The sequence below is a fragment of the Dermacentor silvarum genome, chromosome 6, assembly GCF_013339745.2.
Source record: "Dermacentor silvarum isolate Dsil-2018 chromosome 6, BIME_Dsil_1.4, whole genome shotgun sequence".
Classification (NCBI taxonomy): Eukaryota; Metazoa; Arthropoda; class Arachnida; order Ixodida; family Ixodidae; genus Dermacentor; species Dermacentor silvarum.
In genome coordinates, this window is record NC_051159.1 from 16,969,041 (window position 1) to 16,992,213 (window position 23,173).

Below are 23,173 nucleotides of genomic sequence, written 5' to 3' on the forward strand. Positions count from 1 at the left end.
GCTCATGGAGTGTCGACACCTCGAGCGTCTATTCCTCGCACCCGCGGCTAGGCATTTCGCGCGTCGGCACCTCGGACTGCGCGATTGAGCTTACCGAGCGTTTGGACCCGCGACCAGGCATTTCGCGTATCGGCACCTTGGACTGCGCGAATAAGCTCGTCGAGCGTCTATTCCGCGGACCCGCGACGAGGCATTTCGCACATCGGCACCTCGGACCCGCGACTTGGTACATCGCGCGCCGACTCTATTATCGTAATGCCACGATATCTCGTAACAATACCTATCATACCACCCCTTTAATTCATAAAGAGAACCTCATGATGAGCTCTGTTCACTAGGCCACTTGGGCTGGCACAGACACCTGGCTGCAGAAGTGAGGCATGATACAAAAGTACAGGCTAGAAAGCACCTAGCAGCTGCATTGCTGCCTATCTATCAGTGGCTCTCCTAACCTCCATAGCCATTGTCAATGGATGATGATTCAGAAGGCTGCTGAGAGCCTTCATTCAGTAACATTGTCGATTCTACCAAAAGAAAACAATGCCTCACTGACTGCACTAGAGGCTGCTATCAATGAGGCAGTCTGCAGGTACAACGCTAGAACTACTGTATATTTATGCCCACATAGTTCTGCACCTCACTTGGTTTGAAACCCAGGCACCATGCTCTTTGTAGAGCAGCAGTAAAGAATGCCATAAAAACATGAAAAAGGCAGAACGAAGGCGCAGCAGACCAGAGGCCACATGTCCAAGAAGCCCCACATCACAAAACACATCAAAGATTACAAATTTCGTGCGTTTTAGAGAACTGAAGAGAAGGTGAAACTTTGAGAGCCGTTTTCTCAAAACTGTTTTTTCGCCTTTCTGCTCAGCTTCTGGAGCTGATTTCTTCGTTATCGTTTAGCCTATTTTGATTCTGTTTTTTTTGTCACGTTCCTTGGACTGCAGTGCAGGTCGAGACAGTCTCGCATTTTTATCTTGACTTTTTCTAAATTTATGGCATGGCTATTCGTTCACCCTGAAAGTGTGCTTGGTGCGAAGGTAACTTGAAAAATGACTATCTAAAAAATTTGTGTTGCGAAAAAAAAAAATGTAAGACTGTCACGACCTTCAGCACGCATTGAGCTATGCAGTCAATACTCAACGAGCCTTCCATCATGTTTTTTAAGCTCCCCAGGCGCTCCAGAAAGTTCAAGAGAGAAAAATTCTGCTCAATAAAATGTTCTCAAGGTATCACTCTGAAACTTTTATGGAAGTATCAGGGAGACATTCTAAACATTTGTGCCAATTTTCATCAAAATCCATGGAGAAATCAGGAAGTTGATTTTCAAAGCCACGTCCCCCCTTAAGACGTCACTTATACTCTGGGGTGTGTTCAAGTAAGTTCGACCGGGCATGTTTGATGACAATTTTTTAAATTGAAAAAAAAAAAAAATTGCTGCCCAATTGTCAAGGAAGCTAAATCAATTTTAGTATTGGGAGAGAAAATATCTGCCTTTACAAAAACAATATGGAAGTGCCCGATCAGACAGGCGCATATTTTTTTTTTTTTTTTTTGCGAATTTTGTGAGTCAAGGTTACGTTCGGCGAACTTGTGCTGAGGGTTTCCACTTGCGGAGGTTGAATCATGCTGCATAGTGTTAACAATGCCATGCGATTCCAGCACAGGCACTTTTGAAGTGCCCTGTGGCAGAAAACAACCATTTAACAAATATTTTTGTTTTACTGACCTCGTGGAACACGCATTTGTTCATAAGATGGTTTCCTGCGTAGTTACATTACTGCTCCGTGTGCAGCGTTTGGGGGGGGGGGGGGGGTGCAGCTGGGTAGTGAGAATGGAGTGAAATGGCAAAGCATTCTGCGTCAAAGCAGCGAAATGGCGCTTGGTGCCTTTCGCTGAGTGGAACAGTGGCAGTATATACCCACTGACTAAAAATGGCAAAAAAGAATGGGAATTTGTGGGAGACTGTTTTTATCCAAGCTTAATTTAAGACTTAGGATGCTTTAGAATGTGGAGTTCAAAAGGAATTTACATTAAGAATGTCACCCCCGAGTGGCACATAAATAGTTTCGCAGATATACCAGCGTAGCGCTCAACAGTTGTAGAAATACTTTCCCATCGAGGTCAACTGTGCTAGCGGATAGTTCGAGATTAGCATATAGAATTGTGGTTTACTTTTCTTACAAAAGCTCCTTTAAAATACCACACGTTCTACTGAGACTGTACTCTTCTTCACCTAGTCGCCTGCTATTTCTTGCTCATCCTCTCCTTTGAAGTTGCCTCCTTCTGAGGTGAGCTTCTTTTAACTTCGCTGAAACTGCAGCCGTGGTGGGCTACCGCCCCTGGTACCAATGACCCTGCAGCTGACACCAATGGCAGTGACTCTGCCCCATTCAAACCACAAACTCGCTCAAGAAGTCCTTGATCGACTTCAACAAGAGCTTGAATCGCCATCAAACTTTTTTTGCCGGCGATACCTTACAGGGCAGGACAACACAAAGATTTTCTGCGAAATGAAAGAAGCACGATGCTACCTTTCTGTAGGAAGGTACCTCTCCTATCACTTTGGCCCAAGCTCACCTAATTATGAGCACCCCTCGTGCGGCACCGATAATCTCACGTCAAGACGGCACCAAGAGGTTAAAATTTGATTGCGTCGACAGCAGTGCATAGACTATTCCTTCCTACAGTTGTCATTCACGATGCGCATGCCAGTGTGGTGTGTTGGCTGACAAAGTTCCACTGCATACCTGCACTGCACTGTTTTAACGATGTCTCAAACAGCGATAGATGCTCATGAGTGCATGTTATATTGATAATTGTGTTCAACTAACATCAAGTGCAACTTTATTTTCCCCACTATAGTTTGCTTTCATCCATCAGCGCTTTGACAGTTGGTCGCGCCACCACCCCACGTACAGCTAACAACATTGTTCTTGCATCCTCTCCATTCTGTGCCTGCACGCAGGGCATGGTAGTATAGGCCCGATGTCAGGAGCAAGCGCTACAACCAACGTGACATTGCCCCACCGTTCTGTCGCTGCGTCCATGCACAGATTTTGCGATTCTTCTCCAAGAGTGCGCAGAGTGTTTTGCGAGTACTCATTTTCATCTTGGAGCATTTTGACGCAAAAGAAAGCAACGTGCAACCATGAGTACATGTTGCAGCGGTGGCCAATTTATTTGCTCACATTTTCCGCCCTGTGTAATTCCCAAACAGAAGCATGCTTTTCCAGATTACATTAGTTCAAGTCAATAGGCTCAATTTGGGAAAGAAAATCAAGGATGGCTGTTTTTTTTTTTTTGTTTTAAGAAACATTTTTAAAGCACCGCTAATTTGACAATACGCCTAAACTTGAGCGCTTCCCGCGAGTATGCAGTGCCACCTAAAGCAAACATATTTGCCTCGAATTTTACCGACTTTCATGGAAACAGGCTGACAAAATTTGAAAAGTGTGCTCTTCAGATATACGGAGAAAGAAAATCTCAACGTTTACCACTGACCAATCTTGTGCAATGTTCTGTTCTCACTGTTTTTTTGCTCATCATAGCGACCGTAGTCTGTATTGTTCAATTAGAATCGATGCACTTGACTCGTTCTCTTCACGAGGAGGAGGAGGGAAAACTTTATTTTCGTCAGATGCAGAGTTATTTAAATTACTGGGTTTCTTCTGCTAGGCGGCATGAGGTGGCCGTAAGCCCTTGACTTTCGGCGACCCCTAAAGCCCAGTTGACGGTCCGGAGCTGGACCACGGGATCCGAGCTGGACACCCCTACCTCCCAGTCTGAAGTATTATTAAGTTCGAGTTCCGCCCTAGGTTTGAGCCCGGGGCAGTCGCTCAATATGTGTCAGGTCCGCTTTATAGGCGTCGCAGTTCTTGCATTTAGGTGAGAAGCAGCCCGGATATATTAGTGAATACTTGTAAGGGTTGGCAAATAAGCCAGTCTGCAACTGTCTAAAGGTCACCTGTTGCAGTTTATTCAGTGATTTATGCGGAGGGGGGTATTTTTGTCTACCTTTGCGGTAGTGCATAGTAATTTCATGGAATGTCACCATGCGATTCCCTCGCTGAACCCAGGTCGAGGCCTTCCACCGCCCGGCTGACGAAACCTCGGGCATAGTTGTGGGCAGCCTCATTTCCTGTTCACGAAATATTTTAAAGCTGTAGCCACAACACGTTTCTTGAAGGAGAGGGGGGGGAGCTAACAAAAATGCGGATTCGAGAAAATTCGCAAGACCTGCTTCTGTGTGTCTGTGCACTTCTATATTTTTCTTAAAGACAGATTTCTTTTATCGCAATACTAATTTCACCTTCCTTTGCACTCAAGCAGCAACATATCCTTTTTATTAATTTTTTTCAGAATTAAAAAGGTCACCAGAGATGCCTGGTCAAACTTATCTGAACACACCCTCTGTGACTCACTCCTAACTAATGCATAATGAATTGCATTTGGGCTGGTTTTGGTTCATGACTTGGAAGATAACAGGGCTCGAGGTATATACGCAGAGCTCTCCCTTTCTCACGTCCTGTTGTATTGCATTGTTTCCGCTCAAGTACAATGAACATATGCACACCTACCTGCTCCTTGTATAATGCCCCTATGAGGTTTTTAAGGTAACAAAATGAAATGAAATTTCTAAAAATTCCTGTGGCACTCAAGTGAAACTTACGAGTGCCTGCCGTATACCCGGATCAAATTATCAAGCAGAATATACCGAACGACTTGCTTACACCAACAATTCTACGCCAGCTGCAATGCAGCTACAAGTTTCAAATGTCTCTGCCGTATGTCTTTAAGCGTGCATTTTAAATTTACGCAGTTTCAGCTTGATAGGCTTCATAGCTCGCCGACTGCAAACGTTCTCGTACCCCCAGCAAGCGTCCAGCACAGATTTTATCATTGTCTAGGACGTTCCCTAAACGTATACAACTCTGAAATTTCTTCAGTGCGCTCCTGCCTCATCTTTACCAAGCTTCAGCCAAGCTTCAGTGAAAAGATGTGCCGTTGAAACCATAACTACCCTATACACACTTCTAGTTTTGTGCACCCATTAACCTTGATATGCCTAATGTGCCCTCCAAATCCCGTTGCACTGGTAATCTATATACATTTTTGTCGACATTCGGATCATGCATTTCTCCACCGCATCTAGTGGCGACAACACCATCGCTGTAATATGCACCAGGAGTGCCAACAATGGTCAGCACGTGTCGACTGCTGCATGTCCCTTCAGAGCTTTCCGGCAGTACCGGGAAGCTGTTCTCAAGAGGACTTGTCCATCTTATTCAACATGGCATATTTAAGCAAATGTAAATAAATGACCAAACAAATGCAGCGAGCCAACCTTAATCAGAAAACAAATTTTTGTGGCAGTCTCTCATCACAATAAATTGTACGAAATTATTGTTAATTACAGCACGTGCACTTGTAGCAAACACAAAGTGCACAGAAAACCTGCCAGGGCTCTATTAAACAGAGAAGCTATAAGACCTCGAGGTAAGTGACAGGAAGCATGTGTGGAAAGTACTATAAAGTGCTGACCATTTTAATATGTCCCTTTAGTAATGGTTCCTGTGTATGAACTGTCGCCAATCAGTGTTCTTTTGGTGCCTATTTTGTAGCCTTGAGCTTCACACTGCCCAACTGTATTCGCAGCAACGAACCTCGTTGAGCTTAGCCTTTTGTTCTTGCTCATTTTTCTTTCATCAGAAATTAAGTCTCAATTCAACAAGGTTCTGCCATACTTAACGTAGATGTCGTAACACTGGATGAATGACCAGCCTTGTGTTGCACTGTCGCATTGCTGTGCCTCGTAACACATAAACGGACACAGAAGTCTACGGCCACTGGTGTTCGCAAACGACGCCACGCTTCCGTGCCATCCTTGTTTTTCGCCGCTTTATCACGCCTTATTTGTCAGAGTAGCTCATGAAAATGCAAGTGGGGATCACTCGTTTGCAAGCAGATTCGTGGTTGTCATGGGCAACCATCACTTTTCATGACGTACCCGACAGCTCTGTATGCGAAGGCCTGCAGCACGAGAAATGTCCCATCAGCGATGAATGCTCATCCCCAACATTTCTCCATTTCTCTCCTCTAAAGTCGGCAGCTATAGTTCCGCACTTGACATCCCTGCTTCGACAAGGCACTACCGGCGCAATCGCCGCACGTACTACAGCAGAGCAGGCACATGCATCGGCTGACCTTCGGCGGAGGAGAGCATCTTGCACTGGAGCTCGGTGTAGTTGGCCTTGAGCCGGGTGACTCGCGTGAACCAGATGCAGAGGTTGCGCCGTGCGGCCTGGCTGCCGCCGCCGTCCCCGGCCGCCTCGAACGAGTGGTTGACGGCGCAGCGCAGGCACTGCCACGGCTGGTAGCGCAGGAAAGAGAACTCGGCGTCGTTCAGCCAGATGCACTTCATGCGGGTGCTAGTGCCACACGCCACGCACTGGGGATCTGCGCCGCCCAGGAAGCCAACATGCAATGGGGCTCGCATGCCCGCGTCGGGAAACCCTACGCGGGTCCCACACAAGCACCGCTGGGCACAGATGCGCCGGTGGGAGCTTGTGCTTACGCATTGGCCGCATGCAGTGAATGCTTGAAAGGGCCGCACAATTTACCCACTACAAGTGTGCATGTTTGAACGCGGGAATGTTGTGCCTGCAGCACTGCGAACTTTACTGGCAATACGAGTGCGCATTCAGCGGATCAAAATACTTGCAGCGGAGTTAATGGTTCGCGACTGGTAATTCATTCTCGTGTCTCGTGGCATTGTGGAAGGAGCAGGGACTTGATTTAAATGATACCGTGTACAACAACACGCAGACGAGGCCCTTTCACTGGAAGCTTTAACACGTGATCCTATCGAGCTTCGCAGGGCTCTTTCGGGAATTATCAGCTGTGACGTTCAGCAAGGTCAGAAGAGGCACGCATGCAGTACTGACTAGTGGCTTTCCTGATAAAGCTGTATGGGATCAACGAACAATTCTACTGCATTAGCAAAAGGGTAGCAGTCAGTAGGAGACGTAAATTAACGGTAATAGAGGTTATACAAGGATATCGAATTAGCACTTCGAAAGGTCAATATGTTCATGGAAATTCCAATGCGAAAGTGTGAGAAAGGCAGGCTGGAGAGCACGAAATCGACTATAGTAAAACAAAAAGATATGCCCGTAGAGTTTACAGAAAGAAATATATGACGAATAATAAGTACCGTCTTCCGAAAATGTAATTGTAAATTAACATGGCAAAACCTGAACAGTGAAAGCATTGGTTCATAATTTGGGTTGATCCAACAATTGTGCGAGATGATGAGGTGTCGCAGGTAACGCAATGGGCTTTCACAGACAGGATTTTCTTTCACTTGAAGAGCGAGGAAACTTGCCGAAGAAAAACAGGCCAACTAAGTCATGGGAGAAGCGGATAAAATTCCGGCTAGTGCTCGAGAAGAAATATGAGCTTACTTCAGAAAAGGGGGGGGGGGGGGGATAAGGGCAGCATATATGATGATGATGATTAGTGGGGTTTACTGGCGCAAGGGCCAGATGCGGCCAAAGAGCGCCAAGGCGATAAGGGCAGTATATATATAGGGCAACCAAATAAGGACATGAAGAAATGACCAAACACGAACCCTATAGTGGTCGTGTGCAATGGCTCAACGAGACGCAAGCAAGTGCTGGAAAGTTTAGGGTAAAGGATGAAATCGGCCATAATGAGTTGAATAAGACTGTACTGGCAAGGAACAAGATACAGCACATGCAGCCAGAGATAAGCTATGCAATGTCATGAGTGATCTTGAAGACATTGTAAACACACCAGAAGAATCCTCTACTGATCCATAAAGTACCCAGAACAAATGCTTATAAAGAACCAGGGTCACCTGCAAGTTAGCAACGCAGGTAGTGGCGACAGTGTTGCAAGCTGCTGTTCAAATAAGATGTGTTTATTTCGCTATCATATTACTGCAAGTGTCCTCCGAGCTACCCCAGCGACAAAGATATTAAGCAATTTAGCAGCAGCAGCAGGTCATCGTAAGGTATCAAGTGAGCTATGCTTTTGCCAAAGCAACAGCAAGTTCCTATAGCGGCATTCTCCAGTTCTGGATTTCTTATGAATTGACCAAGTCCATATATCATCATCATCATCTGTCTATTTTTATGTCCACTGCAGGACGAAGGCCTCTCTCCCCCTGCGACCTCCAATTACCCCCATCTTGTGCTTGCCAATTCCAACTTGCGCCCGCAAACTTCCTTTTTTCATCACCCCACCTAGTTTTCTGCTGTCCTCGACTGAGCTTCCTTTCCCTTGACGCCTATTCGGTAACTCTAATTGTCCACCGGGTATCTATCCTACGCAGCTCCATTTTTTTTTCTCTTAAACTAGAATATTGGCTATCATCGTTTCCTCTCCGATCCACACCGCTCTCTTCCCGTCACTTAACGTTAGGCTTAACATTTGTCGTTCCATTGCTCTTTGTGCGGTCCTTAACTTGTTCTCGAGATTTTTTGTTAACCCCCAAGTTTCTTCCCCATATGTTAGCACTGGTAGAATGCAACGATTGTACACTTTTCTTTTGAACGACAGTGGTAAGCTCCCAGTAAGGATTTGGTAATGACTGCTGTATGCACTCCAACCCAATTTTATTCTTCTGTACATTTGTTTCTCATGATCAGGGTCCCCTGCGAGTAATTGACCTAGACAAACACTCCAGTAGAGACTTCAAAGGCTGACTGGTGATCCTGCCTTCTTGTTCCCTTGCCAGGCTATTGAACATTATCTTTGTGTTCTGCCATGAAAACTAACCTTTCACTTAGTCCCCTTTCTTCTCGTCGCAAAATCGCATGTTTAGTTCTTTTTCACAAGCTATACCATCATTCAACACTCTGCAATGATCTCATTTTTCAGCCACAATATGCATCGCCTCGAATCGACCATCGTCATAAAGTTGGTCTCCAAATCATGTCACACTAAAACTTATTGCAATCATTTTTCATTCGGGCATCCACGGAATGGAACCACCTGCCTGCTGAAGTCGCATCCATTCACAATAACCAATGGTTTCGAGCGGCTTTAGCTAACATTGTGTAATCGAAGCATTTTGCCTACTACAGTTAAACCTATACATAACGAAATTGACAAATTTCCGAAAAACTTCGTTATGAAGAGGATTTCGTTCCATGCAGGTTCGGCACCAAAATTCGAAAAAGAAACTGATCACTTTGCCGACGATCCCGTACCTGTGTTTAAAACCTTCGAGCCACCCGTTACTGCTTTTTAAATCATCACAGCGCAGGATGCAAGCATAATCCCTTGCTTTTTGCTGCAAAACAGTGCCGCTGATGGGTACGTTTTGTGCCCGCATGTCCATAAACCATGTGAACACAACTTTGTCGACGTATGTTGATGACTTCAGCTTCTTCTTGCCGTCCGTGCCACACTCCACAGCGCTGCGAATGGCATCTTTCGCGTTTAAAATTGTGGACAAAGAACTAGCTGGGATGCCAAATTTGGCATCCACACCCTTTTTTTGGCCTCCAGAAACGGCGTCCAAGTTGGCCATTTTGTCCTAAAGAGTCAATATCTTGCGTTTCTTCGTCGAAGCACTCATCCTTGGAATGTCACACCAGATACTGGATGTGTGGACGCGTGTCGTTTCACACAAGCGCGAGGCGTCGGAAACGAAGAGCGAGCAACACGATGGCGTCGTCGTAGTAGAGAGCCTACAGCGCTTGCATGCAAGCTTTCTAGCGTCGTATAGTGTCACCTAGTGTCAGGTTAGTGAAGTGAAGAGACTTGCGCAGTAACCAAAGAGTGGCACTGCCAGCGCGTTGAAAAAAAAAAAAACATTTTTTTTTGGCAACATCAACTGGAAAAGGAAAGTGCCGGCTTGGCGGGCTAGGCCAGCTGCAGCAAGCGGCGGGTTCAGGTTTCAATGAAGGGAGGGGGAAAGGCCACGCCCGCTGGGCCAAGGGATGCAGGCCCGCCTCGCGCACGCTCACACGCATGCACACGTGCGCTCGATCTCGCCTCGCAGTCGCCGTGAATTCAAGCGCGCCAAGCACGCCGCCGCCGCTTCGCATTCCATCGCGGCAGAGAAGGTGCTTCCGCTGGCTGCTCGCGCAAAAATGACAAAATTTGGGCCGAAATCTCTAGGTTGTCGGCGGGGAAAATTCGTTATTTCGAGGGGGTCTCCCGCTGCCACTTCGTTATGTAGATGTCTCAAATACATGTGCCTCTATTGAGTAATGGCGGGGAATAGAAAAACTTCGTTATATCCAAGAATTAGTTACATAGAGGTTCATTATAAGCAGGTTTAACTGTATATGTTTGTAACCTAAGTGCATTTTGTATTTACCATTTTACTATCTTACTTTGCTACCAATTTCTTACAACGATTTAACCCTAGCTAAAACTGTATAATCAGAAGCCCTCGTACTTGAACGTTCTAACTGCTCTTATTACGATTTTTTAAAATTTTTTATTTGCTGTAACCCACTCCCCTCTGTAATGCCTTAGGGTAACAATAAATAAATAAATATTAATCTTCAACCCCACTCTTACACTTTCTCGGTTAAGGTCCTCAATCATTTGTTGTAATTTGTATATAGTTTAATATGAAGATACACAGAAGCTTAGTATAGAGTACTGTGCTTCCAACCTCCGTAATTACTTATCAAACCTCTTGTTGAGAAGAAAAAAAAGTGAGCCCACACATGCAATACACTGATGTATTTTTTTTCTCAGATGCTTGTATTAAGTGACGCCCTGAAATCGCAGAGTTCAATTACATAGTCTCGGGCACTACACTAATTATAACAGATACCCCGCTAGCTATGTCAAACAGAAGTTATTTACAACATATGAAACTATGAGCATTTCAACATATGAGCATTTCATTTACTTGCCGAGTGATGCGACAAGATGCAACACGGTGTTGCGAAGAATACTTTCAACACGCACGTGAGGAACAGTGTCTAATGTCCTAGTTCTTCGTGTCCGTGTAGAAAGTATTGCTTCGCAGCACAGTGTTCCATCATGACACGGAACAAACAGGCTCACTACAACACATTATTGAATGACCTGACTTAGCAAGAAACCTCGTATAAAAACTCCCTTAGCACAACGAAACAAAACTTCACTACTGGGACATACTCGGGCACAATTTCTGAGCGTCTTGTGAACCGATGCGAAGTGGTTCACGAGAAGATATGAAATTGTGCAGCTCGTTTTCAACAGTGCAGGTACAGTGCCACACTCGAAACTAATGCCAAGGTGCAGGTGTCATGTTTTGCCCGACTAATGTGCACGGAGTGTGCAAGTTTGAAAGGTCCTGAACTGCTGGTATGATTGGCTTCTGAGGCGTTAATACACCCACGCTCGCGCAGACGTGGCAGTTGCACCTCTACGTCTGCACTAGTGCTGGGCAGTATCAAAGATGCATGCATCTTAGATACTATCTTAGATACTCTTTGGGTATCTTGTATCTGTATCATGATACGTCCGGCAAGACATGTTTCAGTATCTGTATTTCCGATACATGAAAGAACATATCGTGTATCTTAAGATACAAGATACTGCTCAACTGGTCGGCAAGCAGAGAAAAAAGCAACAAGCAAAACTACTGACAGCGCAGCATATAAAGAGCTCTTATGTTAAACAGCTAAAGCAACCCAAACAAATTCTTTCGGAATGGAAACATAAAACTTTGAGAAATAAAGGCAAAAATTTCGAGATACTAACAGATATTTCAGTCTGATCAAACAAGGTTGGTTGGAGCTAAGTAATTTTCAAGCAAACATTTTTGTGCATATGCATTTGCTGCTACATTATATAGATCAATAAGAAATTTGTGTATGTATCGAAGTATCTTATGATACAAATGGAAAGTATCGTATCAGATACAGTAATTGCGGTAGTATCTTGTATGTGTATCTCAAATACTTGTTGCCCGAGTATCTTGTATCGTATTATGATACAATTTCAAAGTATCTTTGCCCAGCCCCGGTCTGCACCAAGTCAGAATCAGCAGTAGAGAGGGTGCAGCAAAATCGTGAAACAGCCCTGCGCCTTTCCCACACCTTTCGAAACGAACAGCACCGTTCAGAGGGCGCCATTGCTGCTCTGCTGAAACAAATGGCAGGGTGCAGCACCTCGTGAACTGGTTCAGATGGTGCAGGCGAGTCGAATGTACCCAAGGTTTGCCCTCGCAGTTTTCTCGCTATGTACTAGTGTGTTTCTCACAAGGTACGCACCTTGTGATCAATTACTTCGCCATTAGGATCTGTTGCATCAAATTATTACGCAGTAATACTTTCGTGCAGACTAGTTGGTTCATACTTAGATTATTGATGTGATGCGCACGATGCACAAGAAAAGAAAAATCGGACAGGACAGAGCACAAGACAGACTACAAACTTTATTTCATAAAACGACAGGAAGCCTTTATATAGGCAATCTAGTCACGTGCGCCACCTGGATACGCAAGAACTAGACAATCGTATTGCCACCACAAACACAAAGTCTGCACACTATCTTTCGCAGACGAAAAAAAAAAAAACATGATATAACAGGGAAAAGCTAATCCCCAAGGCCATTGTAAACACAACAAATCAACGGCCAGACTGAAAAAATAACTAACCAAAACAACAGATAAACAGTAAATAATGAAAAAAACAAGAAAAAATGGGCCAACTGTGGCACCGTCAGCATGCAGCCACAGCTAAATCCGCTCTTGTTTGTACTGCAGGTCCTATCGTTCAGCGCTTGTGCACGAGATGAAACAGTTGCTGGGCCTCCCTTGACCACCCTCACCACTGCAGGCTTCGATAGAGGCTTTTCTGCCCTGAACTTCACCGAAGTATCACCGGACTATCCCTGCTGCGGCCTTTTTTCGAGTATTGCCATGGGTCCAATGGTAGTCACATCGTAAACGTCAGTGAATGCTCTGTGCCACGCCCCCATCTTTCCTTTCGTCATTGGGCAAGGTGGCACCGTCAGCATGCGGCCACAGCTAAATCCGCTCCTGTTTGTACTGCAGGTTGGTGCATATCTTCCTTATTCCAAGTACAAAACGAGTTATAGGTGTCTAGTGGTGCTGCCTTGTCCAAGTGTGTGTGCATTGCCGACTGCTTCGATAGCTCATGTAGGCTTGTGCTATTACTCAGCAGTGATGTCGAATCAAATCCTGGCCTTGACAATCAACTTCTCAATAGTCTCATTAGTGGCCAAAAAGAAATTCTCGAAAAGATAGGTGAAGTCTCTGTCAAGCTTGACGACTACATTGCCCGAACATACTTGCGTCTGAATTCCTTTGAAAGCGAACTGAAGCACCTTTCGTCATTTAGTGTGCAATTTGACCACTGTAAAAAGACGGTTAAGCAAATGTCCCCAGAATTTGCAGCATTACGCTCTAAAATTGAGGACCTGGAAAATCACAGCCGGCGAAATAATCTAGTTATCTATGGGCTGAAGGAAACAGATGAAGAAACGCCAGCGTCGCTAAGAAAGCAGGTGATCGACGATGTAAGATGGGCGTGAAGGTAGCTTGCGTAGAAAGAATTCATCTAGTCGGCACTAAAAAGCAAACCGCTAAAAGACCAGTTATCTTACGGCTCTATGATTATAATGTAAAAAACAAACTTTTCAAACATGCGCATAAACTAAAAGACAACGGCCTGTCTCTCAATAATGATTACTCTCATGAAGTACGTTTCCAAAGAAAGCATCTATGGGAATACGCGAAAGCGAAAAGCGAACAAGGTGGGCACTCTGTAAAGCTTATTCATGACAGGCTGATTATTGATGGTGCAACGTATGGAACTCTAAAGCACATGAGGTAGTGCGATACAGGCGAAAGTGATGCAATCGCATTGTGAATAATCTTGTCCTGTTGGTAACCAACTGCCGAAGTGTAAAAAATAAGGTCGGTAAACCAGAAGGCTTGATAAATAGCGTAGGTGCTGATATTGTTATTGGCACTGAATCTTGGCTTGAGCCTACAGTAGCTGACCACGAGGTCTTTCCCAGTGATTTGGTGGTGTTTTTGTGCTCGTAAAGGCATCGCTTGAAAGTTGCGCACTTCGTGTTGACCAGAACCCTACAGAGTCTGTTTGGTGTTGAATTACACAAAATGATGGCATAGAGTTTGTTGTAGGAGCCTTCTATCGCCCGCCTGCTTCTGACCCTAACATTTTAAACCAGCTGCATAAAATTGCACGAACATTTTCTAATGCGTGCATTATATACTAGGTGGCGATTTTAGCCTTCCTGGTGTCACGTGGAATAAAGGTCATTGTGTGTTGAACTCTAATATTGGAGCCCATGGTCAATTGAAAAAATTGTCAGATTCTCTTGGTTTTTATCAGCATGTTTCTCAGCCAACAAGGAGCCCCAATCTTCTTGACTTGTTGTTTTGCAATGTCCCAAATTTTTTGTTAAACGTGAGTGTTATTCCTGGTATAAGTGACCATGACGTTGTTGCCAGATTGGCTACTGCTTCTCCGCCCCCCAAAATTAGTGAGTCCCATACAATTTACCTTTACCACAAAGCAAACTACGTAGAAATTTCAAAACAGCTGGACGACCTCCATTTATCGTTCGAGTGTTAAGCTGATTCCCTAACTACTAATGAGCTGTGCCTGATCTTTAAGAATCGTATAGTCTCGCTCACCCAAAGTTACGTCCTTAGTGTTCCAAGTAACGAAGTAAAGCGAAAGGGAAAGCCACGGATCAATGGTGACCTAATTCGACTGATCCATCGACACAAGAGTGCGTATTCAGAATATGGCAGAAGAAAAACGTTATTATCTCTAAACAAATTTCGGAATCTGAGGGCACTGTATAAAACTAAATTAGTGGAGTGTAAAGACCGTTATTTTCAAAGCTTAGCCACTGATTTCAAAAATAATAATAATAATAAGTTCTTTAAGAGGTGCAGTATGAAGTGTTCTGGCCTTACAGATTTAAAACATAATGATAGGATAATTACCGATGACGTAGAAAAAGCTGCCGTAATTAATGATTTCTTCAAATCTGTATTCACTGCATAGCCTCCGATTTCGCTTCAACCATCGTCAGAGAAATACGCAGCAATGAAGCCTATATTGATTTCCATGGAAGGTATAATAAAGCTTCTTGACAACATCGAAGAATGTAAAGCTACAGGACCGGATCTCCTAGAATTTTGAAAAACTGCTCTCCAGAGGTAGCTTTTTGTAATTTTCAACAAGTCTCTCAGTGAAGGCCAGTTACCTGACGACTGGGAGCTAGCGTACGTAGTACCAGTTTTTAAAACAGGTAGCAAAGCAGACGTGTGTAATTATAGACCTATATCTCTCACCCCACAGTGTTCTAAGACTTTCAAGCACATTATTTATATGGCCTTAATTAAACACATTACGTCAATAGGATTTCTAAACACTCAACAGCATGGATTTTGAAAAGGATTTTCTTGTACAACTCAGCTACTCGAATTTTACCACGATATAGCCTCCAGTCGAGATTGTAGAGGACAGATTGATTGCTTATTTTTAGATTTTCAGAAGGCCTTCGACACTGTCTTGCATCAGTTATTAATACAGAAACTTGCATACATTAATACTGACAACTCTGTTAAAAAATGGATAATGGACTATTTAACATCGTGGAAACAGCAAGTTGTTCTGAATGGTAAATGTTCTCCGTGTGTTGATGTAACATCTGGGGTTCCACAGGGTTCTGTACTCAGACCTCTGCTGTTCCTTATTTTTATTGATATCTCTAATGAAATCAAGTCAACTGTACGTCTGTTCACTGATGATTGTGCACTGTACTGCAATGTGGACAGTGGGGCGGATTGCATACAGCTGCAGGAAGATCTCCATCGTATCAAAATGCGGTGCAGTTTAAACAGAAAGAATTTGAACATTAATAAATGCGTGCATGTCAGCTTCACTAAAAGAGTTCAGAAACTGCGGTATCGCTACTATCTAGATAATCAAGTTGTTCACCAGGAATCTTCATATAAATATCTCGGAGTGACTTTATCTGAGGATGGACCATGGTCCAAGCACATTGACTGCATTGTGAGCAAGGCTGGAGCTTCACTTGGTTTCCTTTGACGGAATCTCAAGCACGTGGCAAGTGATGTCAAAGAGGCTGCATACAAAGCCTACATAAGGCCATTACTTGAGTACGCCTGCCCTGCGTGGGATCCGTCCCATTCTGTACGAAATAAAGCGTTGGAACGCATACAGTCTACAGGGTTCGTACAGGTTTACAAGTAAAAAATTCAAGGATATTCCAGGACTTTCCAGGACCTGTCACAGGTTTTTCAAGGACTCAAAGCAGCATCCAAAGTGGGATTTCTTTACTCTAACATTTCCAAAAATGACTAGTTTTATTGCACTTACAATAAATAAATGTATATCACAATTAGATTTCTCCAGTATAGGGTGGGTAAAGTTCACCAAAAATATTCAAACCAAAGAGAAATAAAATGTATATCCCAATGATCTTAACGTCTAGCCTTGATCACTTTGCAAGTTCACAATACCAAAAAAAAGTTCACAAAAATGCACCCAACAGCTACTCTGACTTCTCCAGTATTAACTGGGCAAGTTTAATGAACATTTCCAAACCATTCGGTGTAGTCTTGCTACACATCCATTATATTATAACAAATAGATGCATATTGCAATTTTGCAAAACATGCCTTGTCTTGATTATTTCTCAAGTCCGCAATATTAAACGTTAACACAACGAACACTCACAACAGCTGCTCAGGCTTCTGCAGTATTAGCTGGGTTGGTTCATCAAACATTTCCAAAACATTCAGCATACCGTATTTTTTGGTGTATAAGACGCGTTTTTCTTTTTCTTAATTTTCCGTCGGTGCGTCTTATAGAACGGTGCGACCTATGTACGTTTTTTTTTTAAACTGCCGTCATAATCGAATTTTATGATAATTATGGCCACGCGAAGCGGGCTGGTTGACTTAATTGCTACGGGTTCTGTGCGTGCTATCAAGGTTCTCGTGATCTGTGCGCGCTATTGGGTTCTCGTGATCAAGTTCCAAAATGCCGTGCGAGAAGGATGGAGCAGCAATGCAAGCGGCGGTAGGCCGACCGTGAGTCGATCGACCCCGAAGTCGTCGCATCTGCACATAGCTGTCAAGATACGGCGCACGCCGCTGCGCAAACTACGCAGTTGCTACGAGAGTACAGGCAGCCCCCCCCCCCCTCCCTCCCGGGCTGCCTTCCCGCTTTCCTCCCTTGTGCGCGAGTTGGCTCACCGTCGCATGCTTTCACGCGCACATACAGCATATGGCACGCGGGGACGATGTTATCGCCCTTGGACTTTACACGAAACATCGCGGCAACCACTACAGCAGAAATGCGCCTGGAGTGGAAATATATGGCACCCATATGCTTGCGCGTGACCCACATTCCCGGAGCAAAACGTCACTAACTTGTTTAAATCGCTTACCGAAAGAACAGGCGCGTCTTATACACCGATGTGACTTGTATACTTTTTTTTTTTTCGGAAAAACTGCCATTGTGAGGGCAGTGCGTCTTACACAAAGGTGCGACTTATTAACCGGAAAATACTATTGCAAAGTATACCGGAAATGTTAAATACCGGAAATGTTATTGCAAAGGCACTGAGCATCAGTTGTAAAGTTGCTGCACTATTGCTCTCTTTAGCTTCACTTCGCGTGCAGGAGTGAAAGTGGGAAGGCAAGCCGACGGGCGAAGAGTAAAACGAACGATAGGGTGAGGAAAGCAGTGTAAACACTGCCAGCTGAGCCTGCAGTGTTGCGCGGCACGGGTCTCTCGCTCCGTTCGCGGTTTGACGCGGCGAAGCCTTTCATTTTTTTCTCGTGCAGTTCTGCAAAATGTAACCATGTGTACTCGCGCCGACGTATTGTTTCTGAAATGGGGATTTTGTCAGATCGATGCCGATCTACAACAGAAAGGAGGTCCCAATGTTGATATCAGAGTGCATTGCTCATGAAATTCAAGGATTTTCAAGGAAGGAAAAAATTCCAGGAATTTTAAGGGCCTTGAAAACACACTTTACAATTTCAAGGGTTTTCAAGGATTTCAAGGACCTGTACGCACCCTGAGTCTAGTGCTGCAAGGTATGTCCTGGGGCGGTACAATCAGTTTGATAGTGCAACGAAATTAAAAAGAAATCTAGGATGGACTCCTTTAAGCGAACGCTGCAAGAACTTTCGCCTGAAGCTTTTTTACACTATATATAATAATCAAACTGGAATCAAGGCCTCGTCACAACTGCGTCCTCCATATTACTTATCCACCCGAAGAGGCCATGTGTTCAATGTTCGGGAGTATGCCCCCATGACTGACCTTTTTAAATGTTCTTTCTTTCCGAGGACCATATCGAAGTGGAACTTGTTAGCGGCTGAGATTGTGAGCCAAAACTCTGTTGATTTGTTTGATTCTATATTATGCCCCTCGCAATATTGCCAATGGCACTGCGAGTTTTGTTTGAATAAAAAATAAAGAATGAATAAAGAATAAACAAAAAGAAATAAAGCATGTGAAATTAACAAGAACCAACGCCTATAAGAACAAAAACGTGGATGATGATGAGAACATGACCAAAGGAATGCAATACACATTAAAACCCATACGTGGCCATCGAGAAAAGCAGCTTCCCTGTCTGAGAGTAGAATTGAAGGCATGCTTATGCACTTGTCCCTACGTTACCTGATGCTTCAACAGTTTCCCTTCTTGTCTTTCACATGCTTTTGCCATGACCCCAATTTGATTGAACTGTGCTGAGCAGCCGCAACTCTTGCAATGGATAGCTAAATGCCCCCCATTGTTTCACCTTACAGCCAGACCGTGCTCTTGCGTGCAATCATTAATGCAGCGCCCCATTTGCCCGATGTAAACTCTCCCACAGGATAAAGGAATACGGTAAACAGTGGAGACAGAATTTGTGAAAAATGTTGCATGCTGCTTCGTGCACTCAGTCTTTTTCCGTTTGGGCATCGGCGAGCAAATCTGTCCTAACTTGACTGGCGCCGAAAACACTACGTTCATGCCGCACCAAAAGCACTCTACCACTGTCTTGAATTTACTCCTTCACTCTTAAATTACTTTAAGTAATACGCTGCAGGAATAAACACTGTCATCATCCTTGGTGTGATTGTTATTATAATTGTAAGGCATTTTATTTGCCGCTGGATTCCTCTGGCTAAAGCAAGGAAATTGCATATTATGCAAAGTGCTTGCTTCCCCCCCCATCTACCCCCCCCCCCCCTGGCAGAGATCCTGGGTGTGCTACTGTGACACGTGTACTAATTTATCCTGTTTTTTTTTTTTTTTAGGGACTGCATTACACCCGCTACGTATAACTCTGCGCAAGATGCGCCTGCATGATTTGGAACTTACTCGAATGTTACCATTGATTGCGTATGTTCATGCCGAACATTGTGTAATCAGACAGTATGCGAGACATGAATTGTGTAGTACTTTCTGGAAGGCACCAGCGATTACCCTGGAACCTTCGACGAGTCATGTATAAACGCCGATCCACAGATGAGATTTTCCATGATCGCAGACTGCGCTCGCCGCTATCGTTGTGCTCGACTGTTCCTTGTTGTATCTGGGTACAGGTTCACCCAATAAAGAGTTACTTTCACGATTCAGTTTTCCCTACTGTGTTCTTCACCGTCACTACAACGTGAAACCATGCTTCTTTGAACCCAGCATGACATTTAGTGCCGAAAACACAGCGCAAAAAAACACGGACACGAGAGAGCGACACGCACACAGCGCTGACTTGCAACAGTTTATTCATGAATACATGAGGGAAGAAATATATATGGCTCTGCCATGCGCAACATGTGAATAATTAGCAAAACACTGCAGCATCATTTCGAATGATGATAATGATAGCCACGTGCTAACAATGCATACTGGCTGTTTGTCATTCAAATGTTGTTAAGATATGCGATTTCTCGAGATGAAAGTGCAATAGAAGGTGAACTGACGCACGAGCTATCGAATTTCCTTATAAAATCTGCCTCAATGATTTCACGTGACAGCTGCGAATTATGCCTAGCCAGCACTTCGCTTTTGTCAAAATAGGGCTTAATAATACCTGAAGATAACTCTCTAAGGTTTTTGGACGTCAAGCTGTGCTTGTCCAGTAGACACTTGTGCTGGTCCTTTGAACCGAGGAGCGGGAAACCGCTTCTCTCTTTCAAGTCAGCACATTCGAAATTAGTTAAAAGAGGAATCATTAATGTGTGCCTGGTCAATGCCCTCAGAAGGTCATGTCCGCATTCAATGCAAATAAGTTTTGATGCGCAGGTTGACCGCTTGTTATCTGCCGGATACACGAAGGCTTTAATATCAGCAGTCGCGGAAAAACTTTGTAAGCAAATCAAGCTGGGTGAAAACAATCGTGCATCACGTCCGCCAGTGGAAAAGAAAAAACTTGCAGTACTTCCGTATATACATGATATATCCCACAAACTGAAAAGAGTAGGGCAACGCGCTGGTGTAGCGGTGGTTTTTTCAGCTCCGGAAAAACTATCGAAACTTTGCAGGTTTGGTTCGCAAACCAGGCGTGGGCGATGTACTGTGAAACACAGGAATCCGTTAGTGTCCTGCACCACTGGCGTGGTGTATATGATACCTCTTTCCTGTGGAAAAAAGTATGTGGGACAGACCGGCAGGTGCATAAACGATCGTCTCAGGGAACACCATAACAACGTATACAACACGATACAGGGTCATCTGGGCATTCATTGCCGTGATCATGGGTGTAAGCCCTATTTTGACAAAAGCGAAGTGCTGGCTAGGCATAATTCGCAGCTGTCACGTGAAATCATTGAGGCAGATTTTATAAGGAAATTCGATAACTCGTGCGTCAGTTCACCTTCTATTGCACTTTCATCTCGAGAAATCGCATATCTTAACAACATTTGAATGACAAACAGCCAGTATGCATTGTTAGCACGTGGCTATCATTATCATCATTCGAAATGATGCTGCAGTGTTTTGCTAATTATTCACATGTTGCGCATGGCAGAGCCATATATATTTCTTCCCTCATGTATTCATGAATAAACTGTTGCAAGTCAGCGCTGTGTGCGTGTCGCTCTCTCGTGTCCGTGTTTTTTTGCGCTGTGTTTTCGGCAATGAATCACCAACACGCCCAAGCTTCCACGCTAAATCAAGACATTTAGTGGTACTGCTTACAAATATTTTCCCAAATCACCTGTACAGTTAAATCTGGATATAACGAAATTGACCAATTCCCAAAAAACTTCTTTATAAAGAGGATTTCGTTATAGGTATGCAGGTACGGCACGAAAATTTGAAAAAGAAACGCTTACAGTATTTACTCGATTGTAACGCGCCCTCGATTGTAACGCGCAGCCGTTTTCCGTTTTCATCGAAGCCCTCATCCTTGGAATGTCGCACCAGGTACTGGATGCGTCGACGCGTGTCGTTTCGCACAAGCGCGAGGCATCGGAAACGAAGAGCGAGCGTCATGATGGCGTCGTAGCGTCGTATAGTGTTACAGAAGAACCCCACTGTTACGCTCCCGGTTGCTGCGTTGTCCCGGCTGTTACGTCGTTTTCGGCTGGTCCCGGCACTGCTCCCATAGAACCCAATGCATTGGTACACCCCCGCTGTTGCGTCGCAACTGTGGGACCGTTGCCGCATAATACGTTGCGAACTGCCACCCTGTGCCGGCCCAAGCGGTCATTTTGACTTTTCATGTCGCTTGGCTTGGTGGCTTGACGATGGCATTGGCCGCCCAAAGTGCTGGGGCCGACAACTATGACGTATTTTTGGTTTCCGCCAGCAAAAGTATGGCTCTTGCGATCCGTATTTGCTATCTAAAGATGGTGTCTATGACGCCTTGTGGCCCTAAAATTGGTTTTGGGTCATAGATGTTCTGTATAAAGTCCAAAGGCGATAACGCAGTCGCCGCGCGCCGTATGCTGTATGTGCGAGTGAAAACATGAGAGAGGAGCCGACAACCACATCTAAATCTCGTGCGTGCAAGAAAGAAAAGCAGGGAGGAAGCGCGCCTTCCGTTGCGCTCGAGGCACTGGCGAGAGAGCAAGGGGGAGGGATAGCGAGGCGGCGTTGTGCTGTACTCTGGCATCAACTGTGTACTGCGCGGCAGCGCGCGTCGCGGGCCGTATCTTGAAAGCGATCTGCGTTGGGGGCAGAGTCTACTCAGTGTAGGTGCGTCGGCGGCTCGTAGCTTTGTGCGTGCTGGGTGTTCTCGGCGCTCAGTTTGGGTTGAAGCGATAGACAACAGCACGAAAGTCACTTTGCTCGCTTCTGCAGCGGTGCTTCCACACGCCACCAGCGTTTGACAGCGCGTGTCCACGCTCATCAAGTGTGATGTGTCACAGCGTCTGCCAGCGCGTCGGCAACATCAACTGGAAAACGAGAGTGCCGGCTTGGCGGGCTAGGCCAGCTGCAGCAAGCAGCAGGATCAGGTTTGAATGAAGGGAGAGGAAAAGGTCACGCCCGCGGCGGCAAGATCGCCAGGTCGAGGGATGCAGGCCCGCCTCGCACACGCTCGCACGCACGCTTCGCATTCCATAGCGGTGGAGAAGGTGCTTCCGGTTGCTGCTCACGCAAAAATGACAAAATTTGGGGCGAAATCTCTATTAACGTTGTTATTTCGCTCAGGTTATTGTGACATGGGCTGGGCAGCTGGTGACAAAATGCCTGAATTATGGTCAGTGTTGAAATAAATGATGCGCCTCTGAAGTGTTTGTGAACTTGCATTCAAATGGCGTGGGTGCACTTGGAGTAACGCTTTTGCTGCCAGAACTGCGTTTTAAACACGTGTATGGTGTCTGAAAAAGTGTTACTCTGTTTTGTGAGCTCTTCGACAAGCGAGAAACTTGCGCAGTAAAAATAAACATTGTGGCGCCATGCATTCCTATTGGCTGGGGGGGGGGGAAGCCGGTAACCACAGTCGGGCATCACTAAACAGCCCCACCATTTAGTACGTACGTCACAAACTGCGGGAGGCCTACAGGCTGCAGTGGGAGTACTGCTTATGCTGCCAGACTGGAGTCGCTACGAATGCTCCTGGCAGCTCGTTCGATGTATATCCATAATGAAATACCAAAGCTCCATTCGCAGACTGTCTTACGTAGCACAAACAACGAGGCATG

At 45.0% G+C, this 23,173-nt stretch overlaps 1 protein-coding gene across 9 annotated transcripts in view; it reads right to left on the reverse strand.

Moving 5' to 3' along the window:
• LOC119455311 (amphiphysin-like) overlaps positions 1-23,173 on the reverse strand; it is a 160,852-nt gene that overhangs the window by 15,294 nt on the left and 122,385 nt on the right. For 5 of the 9 annotated variants that reach the window (XM_049668698.1, XM_037716712.2, XM_037716710.2 and 2 more), the window contains one exon: positions 6,208-6,459. The exons of the other annotated variants lie outside the window; for them this stretch is intronic. In XM_049668698.1, the coding sequence (XP_049524655.1) occupies positions 6,208-6,459 (252 nt within the window). The remainder of the gene's footprint in view (positions 1-6,207; positions 6,460-23,173) is intronic. 9 annotated transcript variants of the gene reach the window in all.